Source organism: Pan paniscus, chromosome 1, assembly GCF_029289425.2.
Source record: "Pan paniscus chromosome 1, NHGRI_mPanPan1-v2.0_pri, whole genome shotgun sequence".
In the NCBI taxonomy this organism is placed as follows: Eukaryota; Metazoa; Chordata; class Mammalia; order Primates; family Hominidae; genus Pan; species Pan paniscus.
The window spans coordinates 134,368,556-134,389,446 of NC_073249.2; the positions used below are offsets into that span (position 1 = coordinate 134,368,556).

General features: G+C 37.6%; 1 protein-coding gene across 5 annotated transcripts in view; it reads left to right on the plus strand.

Moving 5' to 3' along the window:
• The window catches only part of EVI5 (ecotropic viral integration site 5), a 285,495-nt gene that overhangs the window by 140,895 nt on the left and 123,709 nt on the right, over positions 1-20,891 (plus strand). For all 5 annotated transcript variants that reach the window (XM_063606865.1, XM_034931223.3, XM_034931216.3 and 2 more), the window contains one exon: positions 16,622-16,756. In XM_063606865.1, coding sequence (XP_063462935.1) covers positions 16,622-16,756 — 135 coding nt within the window. The remainder of the gene's footprint in view (positions 1-16,621; positions 16,757-20,891) is intronic.

The window sequence follows — 20,891 nt, forward strand, 5'->3', positions numbered from 1 at the left end:
CTGCAGCTTCCTGGGTCCAGCCATCCCTTTGCTGCTGCCACAATCTGAGCAGATGCCAGGGAATGTCTATGGGGCTCTGGTGATGTGGAGACACAAAGGCTGAGGTTCCCTGGGCAGGGTACAGACCCCTGATGGCTGTGCTCCCAGTATAGCACCCTATCGCTGCTGCTCAAGTCCGGGGGCAGAGTGAGCAACCCAGTGCAAGTTGGTAATCTGGTGCAGTGCCCTCAAGAAGTCCCCAAATCACTGCCCACACCAGTGTTTGGGTTTGCAGGGTAGAGGAGATCTCCGACAGTTCAGATACCAGTGGTTTGTCACAGGTTAAAGAGGAGCCCAAACACTCCCAACTACCCTTTTGACTAGATACCAAATCCCTCGGGGTTCCTAGCCGATCTCTGCCAGCTTCTTGCTTCCTTCTTTTTCTGTGCCCCAGCTTCTTCACATGAGTTCTCTACTAGCCTCCAGCATTCTCTGGATAGTCTATTCACATTATGGTTATTCACTTGTAACTTTGGTTCTTCTTTCTGAAGAGAACTGGCATTGGACACCTCTAGTCATTCATCTCGAACCCTCTCCCCAAGAATAGTATTTGATTGTGCATACACACCACATTTCCCTTATCCGTTTGTCTGTTGATGGATATTTAGGTTGATTCCATATCTTAGCTTTTGTGAGTAGTGTTGCAATAAATGTGGGAGTACAGATACCTCTTCAACATACTGATTTTATTTCTTTTGGAGCCAGCAGTGGGATTGCTGGATCTGATTTTTTTTCATTGTGATAAAATATATACGACCTAAAATTTACCATTTAAGTGTACAGTTCAGTGTCATTAAGTACATTTATAATATTGTGCAGCCATCTCCACTGTTCATTTATAGAACCTTTTCATTGTCTGAAACAGAAGCTCTGTATCTAGTAACAATAATCTTTTCCCATCTTCCCAGCCTCCGGTAACCTCTGTTCTACTTTCTGTCTCTATGAATTTGCTTATTCTGGGTAGCTCATTTAAGTGGAAGCACATAATATTTGTCCTTTTGTGTGTGGCTTACTGCACTAAGCATGATGTTTTCAAAGTCCATCATTGTTATAACAGGTATCAGAATCTCATTCATTTTTATGGCTGATAAAATTCCATAGTATGTATATACTACGTTCTGTTCATCCGTTTGTTTGTTGATGGACATTTGGGTTATTTCTGCCTTTTAGCTATTGTGGATAATGTTGCTATGAACATTGCCCTATAAGTATCTGTTTAAGTTCCTGCTCTTAATTCTTTTAAGCATATACCTAGAAGTAGAGTTGCTGGATCATATGTAATTTTATGTTTAATTTTTTGAGGTTGTGTCAGACTTTTCTATAGCAACTGTACCACTTTCCATTCCCACAAGCAGTGTACAAGGGTTCCAATTTCTTAATATCCTTGCCAACTGTTGTTATTTTCTGATTTTTGTTTGTTAAGTAATAGCTATCCTAGTAGGTGTGGGGTAGTATTTCATTGTGGTTCAAATCTTTTTTTAACTTTAAAATTCTTTCAATGCGAAGACTATATCAAATAGACATTTAAATAATTTTTTGACTGAGATTTTGTTTATGGTTCCTCTCTTTCTCCTTTTCTCCAAATATAAGTAGCGGCCAATTTAGTCATGGGAAAGATAACAACTAATTTCTTTATTCTGTAATTTATTGTAAATATATCAGGTTCAATTTGTGTAAACACTTTGTATTTTCCTTAGTCCTATATGTGTTAATCTTATAATGGAATGAACTTATTCATATATTTATTTGAAAACTAATGTGCAAAGTATTGTCTTAAGTGCAGAGGGTACGATAATAGTAAACAAGAAAAATGAAGACTGCTGTTACGTGAAGTGTTCTAGTTGGGGAGACACATTAAACAGATACAATTTCAGGTGGTAATAAGGTGATGAAGAAAAATAAAAATAAAGCAGAGGAGAGGTGGTTTGTGCAGGTGCTACTGTAGGTAAGCTAGTTTTGGAGAGCTTCCCTGAGGAGCTAAGATTTGACCAGAGACTCAATGATATGAAGATGGAAACTATTTGAAGATCTGGGAAGAAACATTCCAGATAGAGCATACACTTAGTAGAAAGGCCTTTATCAAGGAATAAATTTGTGGTTTTCAAGGAACAGTAAAATGTATATTTATAAACCATAGGGAAACCACCTAAAATTTTTTTAGAGAAAAATATATAATTAGGTAGCAAATAACAGAGATAAAATTGAGTAATTTAAGAAATTATTTAATCAGGAAAAAGAAAAAAGGAACAGCAAGTAAGTGGATCAGATAGAAAATTTGGAAGATTATAGATTTTATTCCAACCATATCAATAATTATATTAAATGTAAGTATTTTAAATATACCAATTATAAGATTGGATAAAAAGTTAAAACATATCTATAAGAAATTTGCTTTAAATACAAAGATCTTGTTAGGTTAAAAGTAAAAGAATGCGCCAGCATTGAATAACTAGAGAAGGAAATTAAGAAAAAAAGTCCATTCACAGTAGCTTCCAAAAGAATAAAATGCATAAGAATAAATTTAACCAAGAAGGTAAAGACTTGTACTCTGAAAACTTGTACTCTGAAAAAAAGAATGTTTACTCATTTGTCAAAATAAAGAAGATATAAATAAGTGAAAATCTATCTCGTATTTGTATATTGGAAGTCTTAATGTTAAGATGTCAGTACTACCCAAAATCACCTACAGATTCAATCCTATCAAACCTATCAGAATTCCCATGGACTTTTGCAGAAATGCAAAAGCTGATCTTAAAATTCACATGGAATTGCAAGTGGCCTTGAATAGCCAAACAATCTTGAAAAAAAAGAACAAAGTTGGAGGACTCACACTTTCTGATTTGTAAACTTAATACAAAGCTAGAGTAGTCAAAGTAGTACTGGCATAAGGATAGACACATAGATTAATGGACTAGAAATGAGAGTCCAGAAATAAACCCATACATCTATGGCCAGTTGGTTTTCCACAAGGATGCTAAGAACATTCAATGAGGAACGAATAGTCTCTTCAACAAATGATTCTGGGAAAACTGGGTATTCTCCTGCTAAAGAATGAAATTAGACTCCTAACATACTGTATACAAAAATTAACTAAAAATATTCTATAGATTTTACAGTTTTGTTTTGTTTTAGGCAGGGTCTTTCTCTGTCGCCAGGCTGGAGTGTAAGGGCACAATCAGCTCACTGCAGCCTTAACCTCCAGGGCTCAAATGATCCTCTCACCTCAGCCTCCCGAGTAGCTGAGACTACAGGCACATGCCACCATGCCCAGCTAATTTCCATGTTTTTTAATAGAGATGAGGTTTTGCCATGTTGCCCAGGCTGGCCTCAAGCTGAACTCAAGCGATCTGCCTGCCTCAGCCTCCCAAAGTGCTGAGATTACAAGCATAAGCCACTGTGCCCAGCCAACTTTATGATTTAAAAATAACATGTTTATGTTTTTAAAGCCATAAAACCCTGAGAAGAATACATAGAGATAAATCTTCATGACCTTGGATTTGTCAGTGGTTTTAGATATTGGTTCTTAGGCACCAAAGGCATGAGCAACAAAAGCTAAACTGGACTTCATCTAAATGAAAACTTTCTGTGCATCAAAGGAGATTAAGAAAGTGAAAAGGCAACCTGTAGAATGGTAGAAAATAGTTGCAAGTTTTGTAGCTGATCAGGATCTACCATCCAGAATATATCATGAACTCTTACAACTCAACAACAAAAAGACAACCCAGTTATAAAATGGGCAAAAGACTTGAGTGGACTTTTCTCCAAAGAAGATATGCAGATGGCCAAAAAGCAAATGAAAAGATGCTCAACATCATTTTTCATGAGGGAAATGCAGAGCAAAACCATGATGAGGTGCCTCTTCACATCCATTATAATGGATGGCTATAATTTTTTAAGAGACATGTTGGCAATGAGGTGGAAAAGTTGAAACCCTCATACATTTCTTTTTGGTAGGAATATAAAATAAAATATAAAGCTGCTGTGGAAAACAGTTTGGCAGTTCCTCAAAAAGTTAAGCATAGAATTATCATGGTACCCTGCTATTTAACTCAGAGGTATGTACCGCAAATAAGAGAATGCTTGTACTCAAACAAGTATGTGTATACACGTTTGTAGCAGCAGCATTCACAGAAAAGTGGACACAACCCAAAAATCCTTCAGTGGGTGAATGGATTAACAAATTGTCATATACACACAATGGAATATTATTCAGCCATAAAAAGGAATGAAGTACTAATATATGGTATAAAGTAGATAAACTTCCAAAACCTTAAGCTAAGTGAAAAAAGCCAGACCCAAAAGATCACATATTGTATGACTCCATTTATAGGAAATATCTAGAATAGATAAATCTAGAGAGAACAGAACACAGATTAGTGGTTTCCAGAAGGTGGTGGTGGGGGAAAGATAAGAAACTGCTTAATAGGTAAGGGGTTTTACTTTAGAATGATGGAAATGATATGGAACTAGATATGGATGGTCATACAACATTCTTAATATACTATAAGACACTGAATTGTTCACTTTATTTTTTTATTTTTTTATTTTTATTATTATTATTTTTTTGAGACTGAGTCTCGCTCTGTCGCCCAGGATGGAGTGCAGTGGTGTGATCTCTGCTCACTGCAAGCTCCGCCTCCCGGGTTCATGCCATTCTCCTGCCTCAGCCTCCCGAGTAGCTGGGACTAAGGCACCTGCCACCATGCCCGGCTGGTTTTTTTTTTTTTTTTTTTTGGATTTTTAGTAGAGTCGGGGTTTCACCGTGTTAGCCAGGATGGTCTCAATCTCCTGACCTTGTAATCTGCCCACCTCAGCCTCCCAAAGTGCTGGGATTACAGGCGTGAGCCACCGCGCCTGGCCACTTTAAAATGGTTATTTGAGGCCAGGCATGGTGGCTCATGCCTGTAATCCCAGCACTTTGAGAGGCTGAGATGGGCGGATCACTTGAGGCCAGGAGTTTGAGACCAGCTTGGCCAACATGGTGAAACCCCATCTCTACTAAAGATACAAAATTTAGCCGGGCATGGTGGTGCATGGTGGGCTAGTAATCTCAGCTATTTAGGAGGCTGAGGCATGAGAATCACTTGAACCCAGGAGGTGGAGTTTGCAGTGAGCTAAGATTGCGCCACTGCACTCCAGCCTGGGCGACAGGGAGAAATTCTATACCCCCCACCCCCTCAAAAAATGTTATTGACCCCCTACCTCTCCTCCAAGCACCCTTCCTGCCCCCTTCACCTTCCCTCTTGCTAGGTGACCAGGAAGGAAGAAGCAATTTAGTCAGGATGGCTAAAGGTGATCCCAAGAAACCAGAGGGAAAGGTGTCTGCTTATTCCTTCTTTGTGCAGACATGCAGAGAAGAACATAAGAGAAACCCAGAGGTCTCTGTCAATTTTGCAGAATTTTCCAAGAAGTGCTCTGAGAGGTGGAAGACAGTGTCTGGCAAAGAGAATCCTAAATGTGGTGAAATGACAAAGGCAGATAAAGTATGCTATGCTTGGAAGATGCAGGATTGTGAACCAGTTAAGTGAGGCAAGAAGAAGGACCTTCATGTCTCCAAAAGAGACATGTCTGTATTCTTCCTGCACTGTTCAGAATTTCACCCCAAGATCAAATCCACAAACCCTGGCATCTTTATTAGAGTTGTAGCAAAAAAGCTGTGTGAGGTGTGGGATAACTTAAATGTCAGTGAAAAGCAGCCTTGCATCACCAAGGCAGTGAAGCTGAGGGAGAAATACGAGAAGGATGTTGCTGACTTTAAGTCTAACGGCAAGTCTGGTGCAAAGGGTCCTGCTTAAAGTTCCTTGGAAAAAGGTGGAAGAAGTAGTCAAAGAAGATGTGAGGAAGAAGAGGAGGAGGAAGAGGAAGAAGAAGGTGATGATGAATAAAAAACTGTTTATCTGTCTCCTTGTGAATACCTTAGAGTAGGGGAGGGCCATGATTGACACATCTGTTGGTTGAGAAATGTCTGTTGCCCTCATTACGTTTAATTACAGAATTTGATCACAATCATATTGCAGTCTCTCAGAGTGCTCTAAAAATTGTCAGTGGTTTACCTGAAGTGGTCATGTGTGTCTGGAACACTCTGAAATTGTATCAAAGTTGTACATATTTCCAAACATCCCCAAAACGAAAAGATAATTTCATGTTTTCCTCACTCTATGCACTTTGCTGTTGGTGTGACAAAGCATTTAAAGATATTTCTGACATTTTAAAAAACATTTGTAAGGTGGTATTAACTATACGGTTATTGGCTAGAAATCCTGTTATCAACTGTACATATATATAGTTTATAAAAAGAACAAAACAACCAAGACAAACTCTTGGTGCTCGTTTCTTGGCACTGAGCCTGTGGGGGACAATGCCTTTTGGAGGGGTCGTAGCTTAGAGCGTGCACTGTGAGGCTAGTCCTGTTTCCCCTGCAATGTTCAGCCATTTAGCTTCAGCTTGTCTTGTTTCTACAAACGGTAATATAACAGTCTGCTACCATTCTTAGTTGTGGACAAAGAGGGGTCAGCTGGCCTGAGAAGTGTTGGGATTTTTTTAATTAAGTGCATTGTCTATGAACTTTTTGAACAAGCTGTAGAACTATTGTCAGCAAAGTAAAGAGCCACTGCATCAATGAAAGTTCAAGAAAGAACCTTCTGTACTTAAATGTGATTTTCAGTGTTCTGGGGTTTTTTTTGTATGTTTAGAATGCTGAAATGTTTTTGAAGTTAAATAGTGTTAAAAATGATTTTAGAATTTTGCTTCAATAAATTGTTTTTAAAAAGACTAAATAAATGATAATATAAAGCTCAAAGAAACTCGACACATTTAAGTGATTGCAGTAGAAGACGAGTTTATGGGAGAACGTGTGAAGTCCCTGTGCTAGAACCCATTGGTGAGGGTCAGGTTAGAACCAGCAACAAGTGATCTCGTTTGCAGGGGGAGCCTGGAAGGATTAGGAGATTCACTCAGGGCTGGGGTTGGGCATGTCTTGATCAGAGTTGTGGTTGCCTTGAGACTTATAAAGGAGAATGCAACGTGAAGTGAAGCAGAGCAGGTTGGTGGCAGCAAGAGAAGTGAGTTGCAACAGATTATCAGACCAATGACCTGTAGCCCAAAGGCAAGGGGATTTAGACGTAAGAGACATTAATTTGGAGTATCAGCATTTACTAGATTAATGGGAGAGCAGCTTGGACAAGGATGAATATGGGGGCTATTACCCACAGCTAAGATTTGATATGATTTGGGGATGTGATATTTGGATAGGATAGCTCAATTTAATGTGCCAGAGTAGAGCAGACATAAGGTTCTTTATGTTCCTCTAGTTAGAAATAAGGTTGGTCCCAAAATATCAGTGAATCTGAGCCTGTAGGTAGGGGTGAAATAGTCTCAGTTGCAAAGATTAGAAATTACAGAGGCCAAAGTAGGTTGCTGTGTAGCTATGGAAATGTGTCGAGCTTGATAGCTAATGAAAGTGACTTTCCCCCACAGTGGACTTCTAGGAGTGAAGGATCAAGATGGTCTGCCTATAATTATTGGACGTAATATTTTAATTACAACTGGAAAAAAATTAAAAGGATGAAAAAGATATAATATGGAAACCTAATCAAAACAAAGCCTGGAGTGTCTGCATTAGTATCATAGACAAGGTGGACTTTAGAACAAGGAATAGCATCAAGAGTAAAGAGAACTATCTATAATGATAGTTCACCAAGAAGACATAACAATCTTATTTAAGATTGTATGTGTTTAGGAATGTATGTCACCTAATATATGTATGCTAACAGGAACAGTAACTTGAACTGATAGAACTGAAAGGTAGAGTGAACAAGTTCAGGTCTTCGACATCCCTGTCTCAGTAATTGATGAAGCAAGTAGGTAGCAGAAGACCTGAACAGTACTATCATCCAACCTGCCCTGATAGATATTTATGGAACACTGTACCTAATAACAGCAGAATACATATCCTTTCACACATACATGGAAGATTTATGAAGATAGAACATATTCTGGGCCTTAAAAGGAACTTTATCAAATTTGAAGTAATTGAAATCATACAAAGGATCTTCTCTGACTCTAATATCATTCAATTAGAAATTAATAATAGGTATCTGGAAAATCCCCTAATATTTGGAAATTAATACATTTTTACCCATGGGTCAAAGAGGAAGTCTAAAAGGAAATTAGAACATATTTTAATTAAATGAAAATGAAGACACAATATCTAAAAATTTGTGGGACACATCTAATGCAGTGCTTAGTGGAAAATGTATTAAGTGCTTATAATATTAAGTGGAAAATGTATTAAGTGCTTATTAGGCAAGTCAGTAAGTCTCAAACCAATAATCTAAGCTCCCACCTTAATAAACTAGACATATAAAGAAATTCAAGCTAACCAAGCAGAATGGACAAATAATAAAAAGCGTAGAAATCAGTTAAATTGGAAACAAAAGTAGAGAAAATTTGTCAAACCAAAAGCTGGCTTCTTGAAATGATCAGTAAAGTTGACAGATCTGTGTCCAGACTGATGGAAGAAACAACCAATGTCAGGAATGACATTAACTTTTTACAGGTGTGGCCCAGTTGTCTTATTTCATATTCTAGATTTGTCTAATTCCTTCCTCGTGGTGTCATTGTATTTCTTGTAAACTGGACTCAGACATCTAGATTATAGATGATGTTGTAAACTTCTTTTTGCTTTAAATCAGGAAGGCACATGATATAAATTGTGCCCACTATTAGTGATGCTGAGTTTGATTTCCTTGCTAGGTTTGGTTATCCCAGACTCTCTCCCTTGTAAAAGCTATGATTTCATGTTTGCCACTATTAAGTGATCTGTTGGAAATATTTTTGTACCAAATAACTATCTTGTTCTCCATCCACCTTTTACCTAATGGTTTTACCCTCCACAAATGATCCTTATGGAATCAGTTATTACATTAGGTTTCCAGAATGGTGACTTTCGTATTCTCTCATTTTTCTACATTTATTAGTTATAAACAAGAATCTTTCTCTTTTTTTCTTTTAATATCTCTAGCTCCCTCTGACTCACTATGAACTCTTTTATGTTACTCCAGATTTATTGACTTTTGTTCAATATGTCATATAATTCTTAATAGTTTCAATGCTATTGGTACAGTGATATGCTATATAGTTATCTTACAATAGAATATTAAACTTCGGAACAGCAGTTTTTTAAAAGGTAAAGTTTATTTTTAACTAATTTTGAGTATTGGCATTATTTAACAAGTGTTTCTGCAGTTCCAGTTATAGAATGATTGTCTTTAGTAGGTCACTGCTTCCATTTTACGCTGGCACTTGGTAGTTTGAACCTAATATTGTTAGTTTTCAAAAATGATTGAAGGCCAGGCACAGTGACTCATGCCTGTAACCATAGCTCTTTGGGAGACAAGACGAGAGGATTGCTTGAGGCCGGGAGTTCAAGACCAGCGACACAGCAGGACCCTGTCTCTACAAGAAATAAAAAAAATTAGCCAAGCATGGTGGCACATGCCTATAAGTCCTAGCTACTGGGGAGGCTGAGGTGGGAGGATCACTTGAGTGATCATTGACGATGCCACTGCACTCCAGATTGGGTGACAGAGCAAGACCCTATCTCTTTAAAAAAAAAAAACAAAAAAGATTTGAGTTATTTATTATTGAATTTGTATTTAGTGCACTAAATAAATTAAGTAAATAAGATCAAACTGAGATATAGATTAAACTTTCCATTTAAGTATTTTACATGCTCCATATGAGTTTTTCCAAGAAGCCCCTAGATGTAGAAATCCTCCAGTGATATTTCATACAGTTGCACATCTGACTCTTGCTAATGTGGGGTATAACAAATGTGTTTATGTTGGACAACTTTTCCTGATGAGACCAACTGTCTAAGTCTAGCTTGATCCATTTAAAAGCTTTGTGACCTACCTATGACTACTTATCATTCAGGTGTTTTTATTATGCAGTTTTATCCAGCTGTTCTTGGTCTTACCATTCAGGTATTTTTATTATGCAGTTTAGTTCATCATAAATAAGGAGGAATTTGAGTTAAAAGCTGCTGAATGCTGAAATGACTGCCGTTTGAAGTTATTGGGACCTTCATACTAGGAAGTACTTAATGGGAGGCTAGACAGGATTTCTTCTGACCTTCCCTCCCTTTTCTATAATTCTAGAGAGAACATCAAAGAATTATGTAGGACTTTTAAGAACCAAGGATTTGATATGAAGAATATAAACCCATCTTACCTGGATTAAACACATGAATAAATGTTAATAAAATAAAAACTACCTGTTTATCAGTGAAGTTGTGAATTCTTCTAGATAATGTATTTTAGAAAATGTTTGTTCAGCAGCATTTAGGAATTATTCACACCTGATATACCTGGTGGGTTTGTTTTTCTTTAGGAAAATGGAAGTTAGTTGATATAGGTCTCTCTAAAAATCCAAGATAGATAGATGACTTTACACTTATAATTTGGTAAATTCTTTAACTTTTGGTCACTATACCTATAAATCTGGACGGAGATTTTTTCCAGAACTAATTTTGACCTTAGTCTAAAGATAAAATGTTTTACATTTGTATGTGATTATATTTTCCTTTTAAATAATAAATGAGGCGTTACTTTAATGGAAATTGTTTTCTTAACATTTTCTTCAGCATTAACAACAATAACAACAAAATCTTACAGTTACACAAATAACCAGAGGTAAATGTCTTCTTAAAGGATGTAATTTTTGGATGTTGAGCACAAATCATAAAAAAATTATAGATTTTTCAACAATTTTTTTTTTTTGAGATGGAGTATCGCTCTGTTGCCCAGGCTGGAGTGCAGTGGCACAATCTTGGCTCACGGCAACCTCCACCTCTTGGGTTCAAGCGACTCTCCTGCCTCAGCCTCCTGAGTAGCTGGGACTACAGGTACATGCCTGGCTAATTTTTTATATTTTTAGTAGAGACGGGGTTTCACTGTGTTAGCCAGGATGGTCTTGATCTCCTGACGTCGTGATCCACCCGCCTCAGCCTCCTAAAGTGCTGGGATTACAGGCGTGAGCCACCGTACACCACCGCTCCCGGCCTATTTTTCAACAATTTTAGTGTAGCAAATACTTAAATAGTACAACAGTATTGCTTGGGTTTTTTAAAATCCTGTTTACAGCATGTGGTAGGGAGGATTACAAACATCCTTTTGGGGTCATATGCTGAGGGAGAAGAAGATACAACTTTTTATCTTTTTCTGCTGTGATTTTGTGGTGTAGAAACCTATTCCAGAGTACTTGCCTTGTATAACTTTTTTCAGATGCTTTTGGATATGGCGGTCCAAATGTGCCATCTTCCCACATTATTACAAATTTTGTTTCTGGAACAAATGGAAACATTGTATCATTATTTTGTTTTGGGAAAGTGGTTCAAGGTTGCTACATAGGCATTTCAATTAAAAATAGATTAACCATCAGTTTTATAGATTTTTTTTTGCAGCATTCAACTTCCACTTCCTATGTTTAATGTAAATTATATAATACAGGGATTTTCTTGTTAAACCAGGAGTTAACTGATTGATTCAGCAGTTAATATTTTGCTAACCTACCTATGAAAAGCACTGTTTGGTTCTGTTAACCAGGCAGTTATTGATTTACAATGGTAAATCAGTCAAACTGTCTCCAGCATTTGCTTGTATAGTATATATAGAGATAAACATTTTAAAAATTAATCACACAATTTTTGTTTTAAATTTTACTTTTAAGTTCTGGGATACATGTGCAGAATGTGCAGGTTTGTTACATAGGTATATGTGTGCCATGGTGGCTTGCTGCACATATTGACTCATCCTCTAAGTTCCCTCTTCTCCCTCAACCCCCAACAGGCCCTGGTGTGTGTTGTTCTATCCCCTGTGTCCATGTGTTCTCATTGCTCAGCTCCCACTTAAGAGTGAGAACATATGGTGTTTGGTATTCTGTTCCTGTGTCAGTTTGCTGAGGATGATGGCTTCTATGTCCCTGCAAAAGACATGATCTCATTCCTTTTTATGGCTGCATAGTATTCCATGGTGTTTATGTACCACATTTTCTTAATCTAGTCTATCATTGATGGGCATTTGGGTTGGTTCCAACTCTTCGCTATTGTAAACAGTGCTGCGGTAAACATATGTATGTATGTGTCTTTATAGTAGAATGATTTGTATTCTTTTGGGTATATGCCTGGTAATGGTATTGCTGGGTCAAATGGTATTTCTGGTTCTAGAACCATGTTGGTTGAACTAATTTACATTACCATGAACACTATAAAAGCATTCCTATCTGTCTGCAGCCTCACCAGCATCTGTTGTTTCTTGGCTTTTTAATAATTGCCATTCTGATTGACATGAGATGGTATCTCATTGTGGGTTTGATTTGCATTTCTCTAATGATCAATGATGTTGAGCTTTTTTTCATGTTTTTTGGCCGTGTAAATGTCATCTTTTGAGAAGTGTCTATTCATATCCTTTGCCCACTTTTTGATGGGGTTGTTTTTCCCTTGTAAATTTGTTTAGATTCCCCATAGATTCTGAATTTTAGACCTTTGTCAGATGGATAGATTGCAAAAATTTTCTCCCGTTCTGTAGGTTGACTGTTCACTCTGATGATAGTTTCTTTTGCTGTGCAGAAGCTCTTTAATTAGATCCCATTTGTCAGTTTTGGCTTTTGTTGCAATTGCTTTTGGTGTTTTAGACATGAAGTCTTTGCCCATGCCTATGTCCTGAATGGTATTGCCTAGGTTTTCTTCTAGGGTTTTTATGGTTTGGGGTTTTACATTTAAGTCTTCAATCCATCTTGAGTAAATTTTTGTATAACATGTGAGGAAGGGATCCGGTTTCAGTTTGCTGTATATGGCTAGCCAGTTTTCCAAGCACCATTTATTGAATAGGAGATCCTTTCCCCATTGCTTTTGTCGGGTTTGTTGAAGATCAGATGGTTGTAGAAGTACGGTGTTATTTCTCAGGTCTCTGTTTTGTTCCATTGGTTTATATGTCTTTTTGGTACTAGTACCATGCTGTTGGGTTACTGTAGCCTTGTAGTATAGTTTGAAGTCAGGTAGCGTGATGCCTCCAGCTTTGTTCTTTTTGCTTAGGATTGTCTTGGCTATACAGGCTCTTCTTTGGTTCCATATGAAATTTAAAGTAGTTTTTTTCTAATTCTGTGAAGAATGTCAATGGTAGTTTGATGGGAATAGCATTGAATCTATAATTACTTTGGGCAGCATGCACAATTTTTTATTTAGAGTTGTGATAAGTGTTACAAAAGAGATGAGAACAGGGTTCCATGAAATGTTTGGGTTCCTGAAAAGAGCATATAAATGTCATATCTTGAACTTAGTTAAAAGCTTAATGTATACTTAAATTCAAGCAATATTGGATACATTTGCATGGACAACACTTTTTCTAATTTCAATTTTTTTTTCACTTAATAATATGAGAAACTTCCCCCAATACAAATATTTACTTTTTACTGTATTACTCCTATTTCCTTCAAATATTGAAAATTTTTTTTAATAATATGAGAAACTTCCCCCAATACAAATATTTACTTTTTACTGTATTACTCCTATTTCCTTCAAATATTGAAGATTTTTTTTTAAGCTCAAGACACAAGCAAAAAGGATTACTGAGGACTTTCTAACTTACCTTTACCTTTGTAATTTTTGCAACACCAGAAAAGCACATAGGATTGAAAAGCAGACTCTGCTTACTAAAAAGAATTTCTGTCAGTTTCATTGGAATGGGATTGCTGGTATCACAGAAACATTATGAGATTCATTTACATAAATTAACTTGATGTAAGTATAGAGAAGTCATCTGTCATTTCTATGCTTTTAAATAAACGGCCCCCCTTGCTGAGACTGCCAGCCATCATAATTGTGGCAGTTGTCATTTGGTAAAACAAATTGTGTGTCTGTCCAAGTTACTCACTTGAATATGAAATGCACTCTTCTAGGAATTTCTTAATACAAGAACATTATGTGAGATCTATATGCTTAGATTTTTTTTAGAGGTTTGGATTTTTTAAATATTATAATTAATTTTTAGAACAGTATATATTAAAACAATATATTAAACTCTTCAACACCTATATGGCTTAAAGGTGAGGAACATGGGCTCTGTAATACAAACTGTCAATTAATAGCACTATCAACTGCTGTTTGACCTTGGTGTACCCTATTAGTTTCCTTATTAGTAAGACAGTAATTGTGGTGAAGGTTAAAGGAGAATATAAAGTGCTTAACATGTGTCTGGCACATAGTAAGTGGTGAGTAGATGTTAGCTGCTGTCATAATTGTCATTTCTGTCAAACATTAAAACATGTTTATAAAACTGTTTTCCCCCTGTGGAAAATAGAATAAATTGAAACTACAGTGGTTAGCTTCAGGTAATTTATAGTTCACAGCAGCATCTTTTCCTTAGACACTGTGTAATTTGCAGTATGTTAATTGGCCACCATCATGATGACCTGGGAATTATATTCTGTAAACTCTGTCAGTGGCAAAAAATTTTGCATAATACATTTAGAATTATTTTAATCCAGAAGACTAAAATAATATGTTTTAGAGTATAAAAAGCATAAGATATATATTATCCAGAATGACTTGTTATCAGAGCATTTCAGCTCTCTGTAAATTTTATTAATAAAGATTTGTGCCCAACATTACTATAGCTTTTTATACTTGATTGGATTAGTTGGTTTATACCAATCAAGAATTCCATTCTCATATGGGCCTTTGAGTTTGATGTTTTCTTGGGGATCTTCTAATATAAAGTCTTTGCAAACAAACCTGTACTACAGTTGCCAGGGCTTTAAGTTGAGGGCAAAAAAATTCTTCCAGTACCCACGAAATAACTGTGATCTAATTAAATAAATTATGGCACATCTAGTTTGGATGTGGTCATTCCAAAAGAATGCCTTTTTCCTAATTGATAAAAGGTAAGTATTTGCTAAGATGATGTGTCTGTTGCAGATGCACTTCTCGTATTGAAATATTGTTTCAATAGTATCAAAATTACTAGAAGAAATAATGTATAATGCATTGAATTAAAGTCCTCATTTGCACATCTTTTTTTGGTAACTGGGGCAGGAGAGTACCATGTATTAAGCATCTGGTTATTTTTAATAGTTTTGATTTGACATCTGTTTTGTTCCTAACATATTAAAGAGTAAAAATAACTGTGCTTTATTCATGCTAGTTCAGTAGAAGATTGTTTTTTATGACTTTATTTTGAAATTTTGAGTTGCCACATTTTCTTTACTACATAAATTAAATGTGAAGTGATAGACAATTTATTTTAGAAAGTATTTTATAATGATGAATTACATATTGCTTTTGTACAGAAGCTTTTCTATGGGCACTGGCTTAAAAATGATGACTTAAGTGTTTGCATCAATATTCATGTTTTATAGAGTAGGAAAGCAAATGGGAAAGTTGCGTGCTTCCGTGGTTAATTTCTTCGTGCAGCATCTGCGTCTTCTCTACTTCCAGCAATTATTTCTATGTGTATCTTTTTTTTTTTCTTTTCTTGAGACAAGAGTCTTGCTCTGTCGCCTGGGCTGGAGTACAGTGGCATGATCTTGGCTCACTGCAACCTCCACCTCCCGGGCTCAAGCCATTCTCCTGCCTCACCCTCCCTAGTAGTGGGGATTACAGGCGTGTGCCACCATGCCCAGCTAATTTTTGTATTTTTAGTAGAGACAGGGTTTCACCACGTTGGCCAGGCTGATCTTGAACTCCTGGCCTCAAGTGATCCACCCACCTCGGCCTCCCAAAGTGCTGGGAAACCATGCATATCTGTTGAAGAAGATTTCTACATTTCTAAGGACAAATACAATTTTGTTATTTTGGAATTTAGATGGTTCACATTATTGTAGGTACCCTGTTTTTTTTCTATTAGATTAAAATATATTTTTCAGTAATCTTTACATGTCTTCTGTAGTATATAACTACTATCAAATAGCAATATAATGTGTCACATATGCAATTTAAGATTTTCTAATACCCACATTAAAAGGAGCAAAAAAAGGTAAAATTAATATTTTTATTTACCTCAGTATATTCAAAATATTATTTTAACGTAATCAATATAAAAATCATTGAGATTTTTTAAATTTCATATTAATTCTTCAAAATCCAGTTTGTATTTTATACTTATAACTTGTTTTAATCTGTATTAGCCACATTTCAAGTGTTCAGTAGCCACATGTGGCTAATTGCTATCCTATTTATTTATTTACCTTTACAGTGTAGGTCTGTAAAGTCAGAAAAAATTCTTTGTATCTGGATGGATGGACAGATAAAAGGAGATGTTTATCTTATATGAATCAGATTTGATCAGCGTAATAACTAGTTACCAAAACCCAATAATGTGGTCATCTTTATAGATGTCAAAGGTGGGCTTTTTTACTCATTGGAGAAGTTAATTGGAGGAGATACATTGGAAATATTGGGTAGATGGAACTTCTCCTATTTAGTTGCCCTTAATGTAATATAACTGTATTATGTGGTTGCATTGTTTTTATTGTATATACATGTTTATACTTTCATGAAATTTCAGTGTATGTCTGTAACCTTTAGCATAAATGCAGTTCCAACTACAACGAAGATTTTGTGCTACAGCTAGAGAAGGAATTGGTCCAAGCCCGACTGAGTGAAGCTGAGTCTCAGTGTGCATTAAAAGAGATGCAGGATAAAGTCTTGGATATAGAGAAGGTAAGAAACCTACACAAATGCAGTCATTCCCAAATTAGAGGGGATATGTGATATTTATTAAGTACTTACTGAGCAATTTAATTGACTTGGTGTTTTTATACATTAGAAGCCTTACATATTAGTTACTAAGAGGAAAAGGAAAAAAAGATTTTTAAAATTGCCAGTTATTCCTTGTTGCCTTCATACTAATCACAGCCCCATATTTAAGGATAAAAATGGAGATTAGAGCCCTTTTGGAGGAAAACGACCAGAATAATTTTCATAAAAAGAGTATCTAAATGTTGCAGAAGAGAGAAACTCAGGTGACAGAAATTAACTGTTATCATCAAATATTGCAATATTTTCATGTGGAAGAGATAGAATAGGACTAATACATAGACATTTCGGGAAAATTTCATCTGAGTGGGTGGAGCCAAGATAGCTGAATAGGAACAGCTCCTGTCTACAGCTCCCAGTGTGAGCGACGCAGAAGACGAATGATTTCTGCATTTCCAACTGCCGTACCAGGTGCATCTCATTGGGATTGTTGGACAGTGGGTGCAGGATAGTGGGTGTAGTGCACCGAGCCTGAGCCGCGAAGCGCAAGGGGTCGGGAAATTCCCTTTCCTAGCCAAGGAAAGGGATGATGGACGGTACCTGGAAAATCGGGTCACTCGCACCCTAATACTGCGCTTTTCCGATGGTCTGAGCAAACAGCACACCAGGAGGTTATGTCCTGTGCCTGGCTCGGAGGGTCCTACGCTCACAGAGCCTCACTCATTACTAGCACAGCAGTCTGAGATCAAACTGCAAGGCGGCAGCGAGGCTGGAGCGGGGGCGCCTGCCATTGCCGAGGCTTGAGTAGGTAAACAACGCGGCCAGGAAGCTCCAACTGGGTGGAGCCCACTGCAGCTCAAGGAGGCCTGCCTGCCCCTGTAGACTCCACCTCGGGGGCAGGGCATAGCCAATCAAAAGTCAGCAGAAATCTCTGCAGACCTAAATGTCCCTGTCTGTCAGCTTTGAAGAGAGTAGTGGTTCTCCCAGCACGCAGCTTGAGATCTGAGAACCGACAGACTGCCTCCTCAAGTGGGGCCCTGACCCCTGAGTAGCCTAACTGGGAGGCACCCCCCAGTAGGGGCAGACTGACACCTCACACGGCCGGGTACCCCTCTGAGACAAAGCTTCCAGAGGAACGATCAGGCAGCAACATTTGCTGTTCACCAAATACCTGCTGTTCTGCAGCCTCCGCTGCTGATACAGAGGCAAACAGGGTCTGGAGTGGACCTCCAGCAAACTCCAAGAGACTTGCAGCTAAGGGTCCTGACTGTTAGAAGGAAAACTAACAAACAGAAAGGACATCCACACCAAAACCCCATCTGTACGTCACCATCATCGAAGACCAAACGTAGATAAAACCACAAAGATGGGGAAAAAACAGAGCAGAAAAACTGAAAATTCTAAAAAGCAGAGTGCCTCTTCTCCTCTAAAGGAACGCAGCTCCTCACCAGCACCGGAAAAAAGCTGAATGGAGAATGACTTTGACGAGTTGAGAGAAGAAGGCTTCAGACGACCAAACTACTCCGAGCTAAAGGAGGAAGTTCGAACCCATGGCAAAGAAGTTAAAAACCTTGAAAAAAGATTGGACAAATGGTTAACTAGAATAACCAATGCAGAGAAGTCCTTAAAGGACCTGATGGAGCTGAAAACCATGGCACGAGAACTACGTGACGAATGCACAAGCCTCAGTAGCCGATTCGATCAAGTGGAAGAAAGGGTATCAGCGATGGAATATCAAATGAATGAAATGAAGCGAGAAGAGAAGTTTAGAGAAAAAAGAATAAAAAGAAACGAAAAAAGTCTCCAAGAAATATGGGACTATGTGAAAAGACCAAATCTACGTCTGATTGGTGTACCTGAAAGTGACGGGGAGAATGGAACCAAGTTGGAAAACTCTGCAGGATATTATCCAGGAGAACTTCCCCAATCTAGCAAGGCAGGCCAACATTCAAATTCAGGAATTACAGAGAATACCACAAAGATACTCCTCAAGAAGAGCAACTCCAAGACACGTAATTGTCAGATTCACCAAAGTTGAAATGAAGTTTTAAAAATGTTAAGGGCAGCCAGAGAGAAAGGTCGGGTTACCCACAAAGGGAAGCCCATCAGACTAACAGCTGATCTCTCAGCAGAAACTCTACAAGCCAGAAGAGAGTGGGGGCCAATATTCAACATTGTTAAAGAAAAGAATTTTCAACCCAGAATTTCATATCCAGCCAAACTAAGCTTCATAAGTGAAGGAGAAATAAAATCCTCCTCAGTCAAGCAAATGGTGAGAGATTTTGTCACCACCAGGCCTTCCCTAAAAGAGCTCCTGAAGGAAGCACTAAACATGGAAAGGAACAGCTGGTACCAGCCACTGCAAAAACATGCCAAATTGTAAAGACCATAGAGGCTAGGAAGAAACTGCTTCCACTAACGAGCAAAATATGCTCGTTATCAGCTAACATCATAATGTCAGGATCAAATTCACACATAACAATATTAACCTTAAATGTAAATGGGCTAAATGCTCCAATTAAAAGACACAGACTGGCAAATTGGATAAAGAGTCAAGACCCATCAGTGTGCTGTATTCAGGAAACCCATCTCACATGCAAAGACACACATAAGCTCAAAATAAAGGGATGGAGGAAGATCTACCAAGCAAATGGAAAACAAAAAAAGGCAGGGGTTGCAATCCTAGTCTCTGATAAAACAGACTTTAAACCAACAAAGATCAAAAGAGACGAAGGCCATTACATAATGGTAAAGGGATCAATTCAACAAGAAGAGCTAACTATTCTAAATATATGTGCACCTAATACAGGAGCAACCGATTCATAAAGCAAGTCCTTAGAGAACTACAAAGAGACTTAGACTCCCACACAATAATAATGGGAGACTTTAACACCCCACTGTCAACATTAGACAGATCAATGAGACAGAAAGTTAACAAGGATATCCAGGAATTGAACTCAGCTCTGCACGAAGTGGACCTAATAGACATCTACAGAACTCTCCACCCCAAATCAACAGAATATACATTCTTTCAGCACCACACAACACCTACTCCAAAATTGACCACGTAATTGGAAGTAAAGCACTCCTCAGCGAATGTAAAAGAACAGAAATTATAACAAACTGTGTCTCAGACCACAGTGCAATCAAACTAGAACTCAGGATTAAGAAACTCACTCAAAACCGATCAACTGCATGGAAACTGAACAACCTGCTCCTGAATGACTACTGGGTACATAACGAAATGAAGGCAGAAATAAAGATGTCCTTTGAAACCAATGAGGACAAAGACACAACATACCAGAATCTCTGGGACACATTCAAAGCAGTGTGTAGAGGGAAATTTATGGCACTAAATGCCCACAAGAGAAAGCAGGAAAGATCTAAAATTGACACCCTAACATCACAATTAAAAGAACTAGAGAAGCAAGAGCAAACACATTCAAAAGGTAGCAGAAGGCAAGAAATAACTAAGATCGGAGCAGAACTGAAGGAAATAGAGACATAAAAAGCCCTTCAAAAAATCAATGAATCCAGGAGCTGGTTTTTTGAAAAGATCAACAAAATAGACCGCTAGCAAGACTAATAAAGAAGAAAAGAGAGAAGAATCAAATTGACGCAATACAAAATGATAAAGGGGATATCACCAACGATCCCACAGAAATACAAACTACCATCAGAGCATACTATAAACATCTCTATGCAAATTAGAAAATCTGGAAGTAATGGATAAATTCCTCGACACATACACCTTCCCAAGACTAAACCAGGAAGAAGTTGAATCTCTGAATAGACCAATAACAGGCTCTGAAATTGAGGCAATAATTAATAGCTTACCAACCAAAAAAAGTCCAGGACCAGACGGATTCACAGCCAAATTCTACCACAGGTACAAGGAGGAGCTGGTACCATACCTTCTGAAACTATTCCAATCAATAGAAAAAGAGGGAATCCTCCCTAACTCATTTTATGAGGCCAGCATCATCCTGATACCAAAGTTTGGCAGAGACACAATGAAAAAAAGAGAATTTTAGACCAATATCCCTGATGAACATCAATGTGAAAATCCTCAATAAAATACTGGCAAACTGAATCCAGC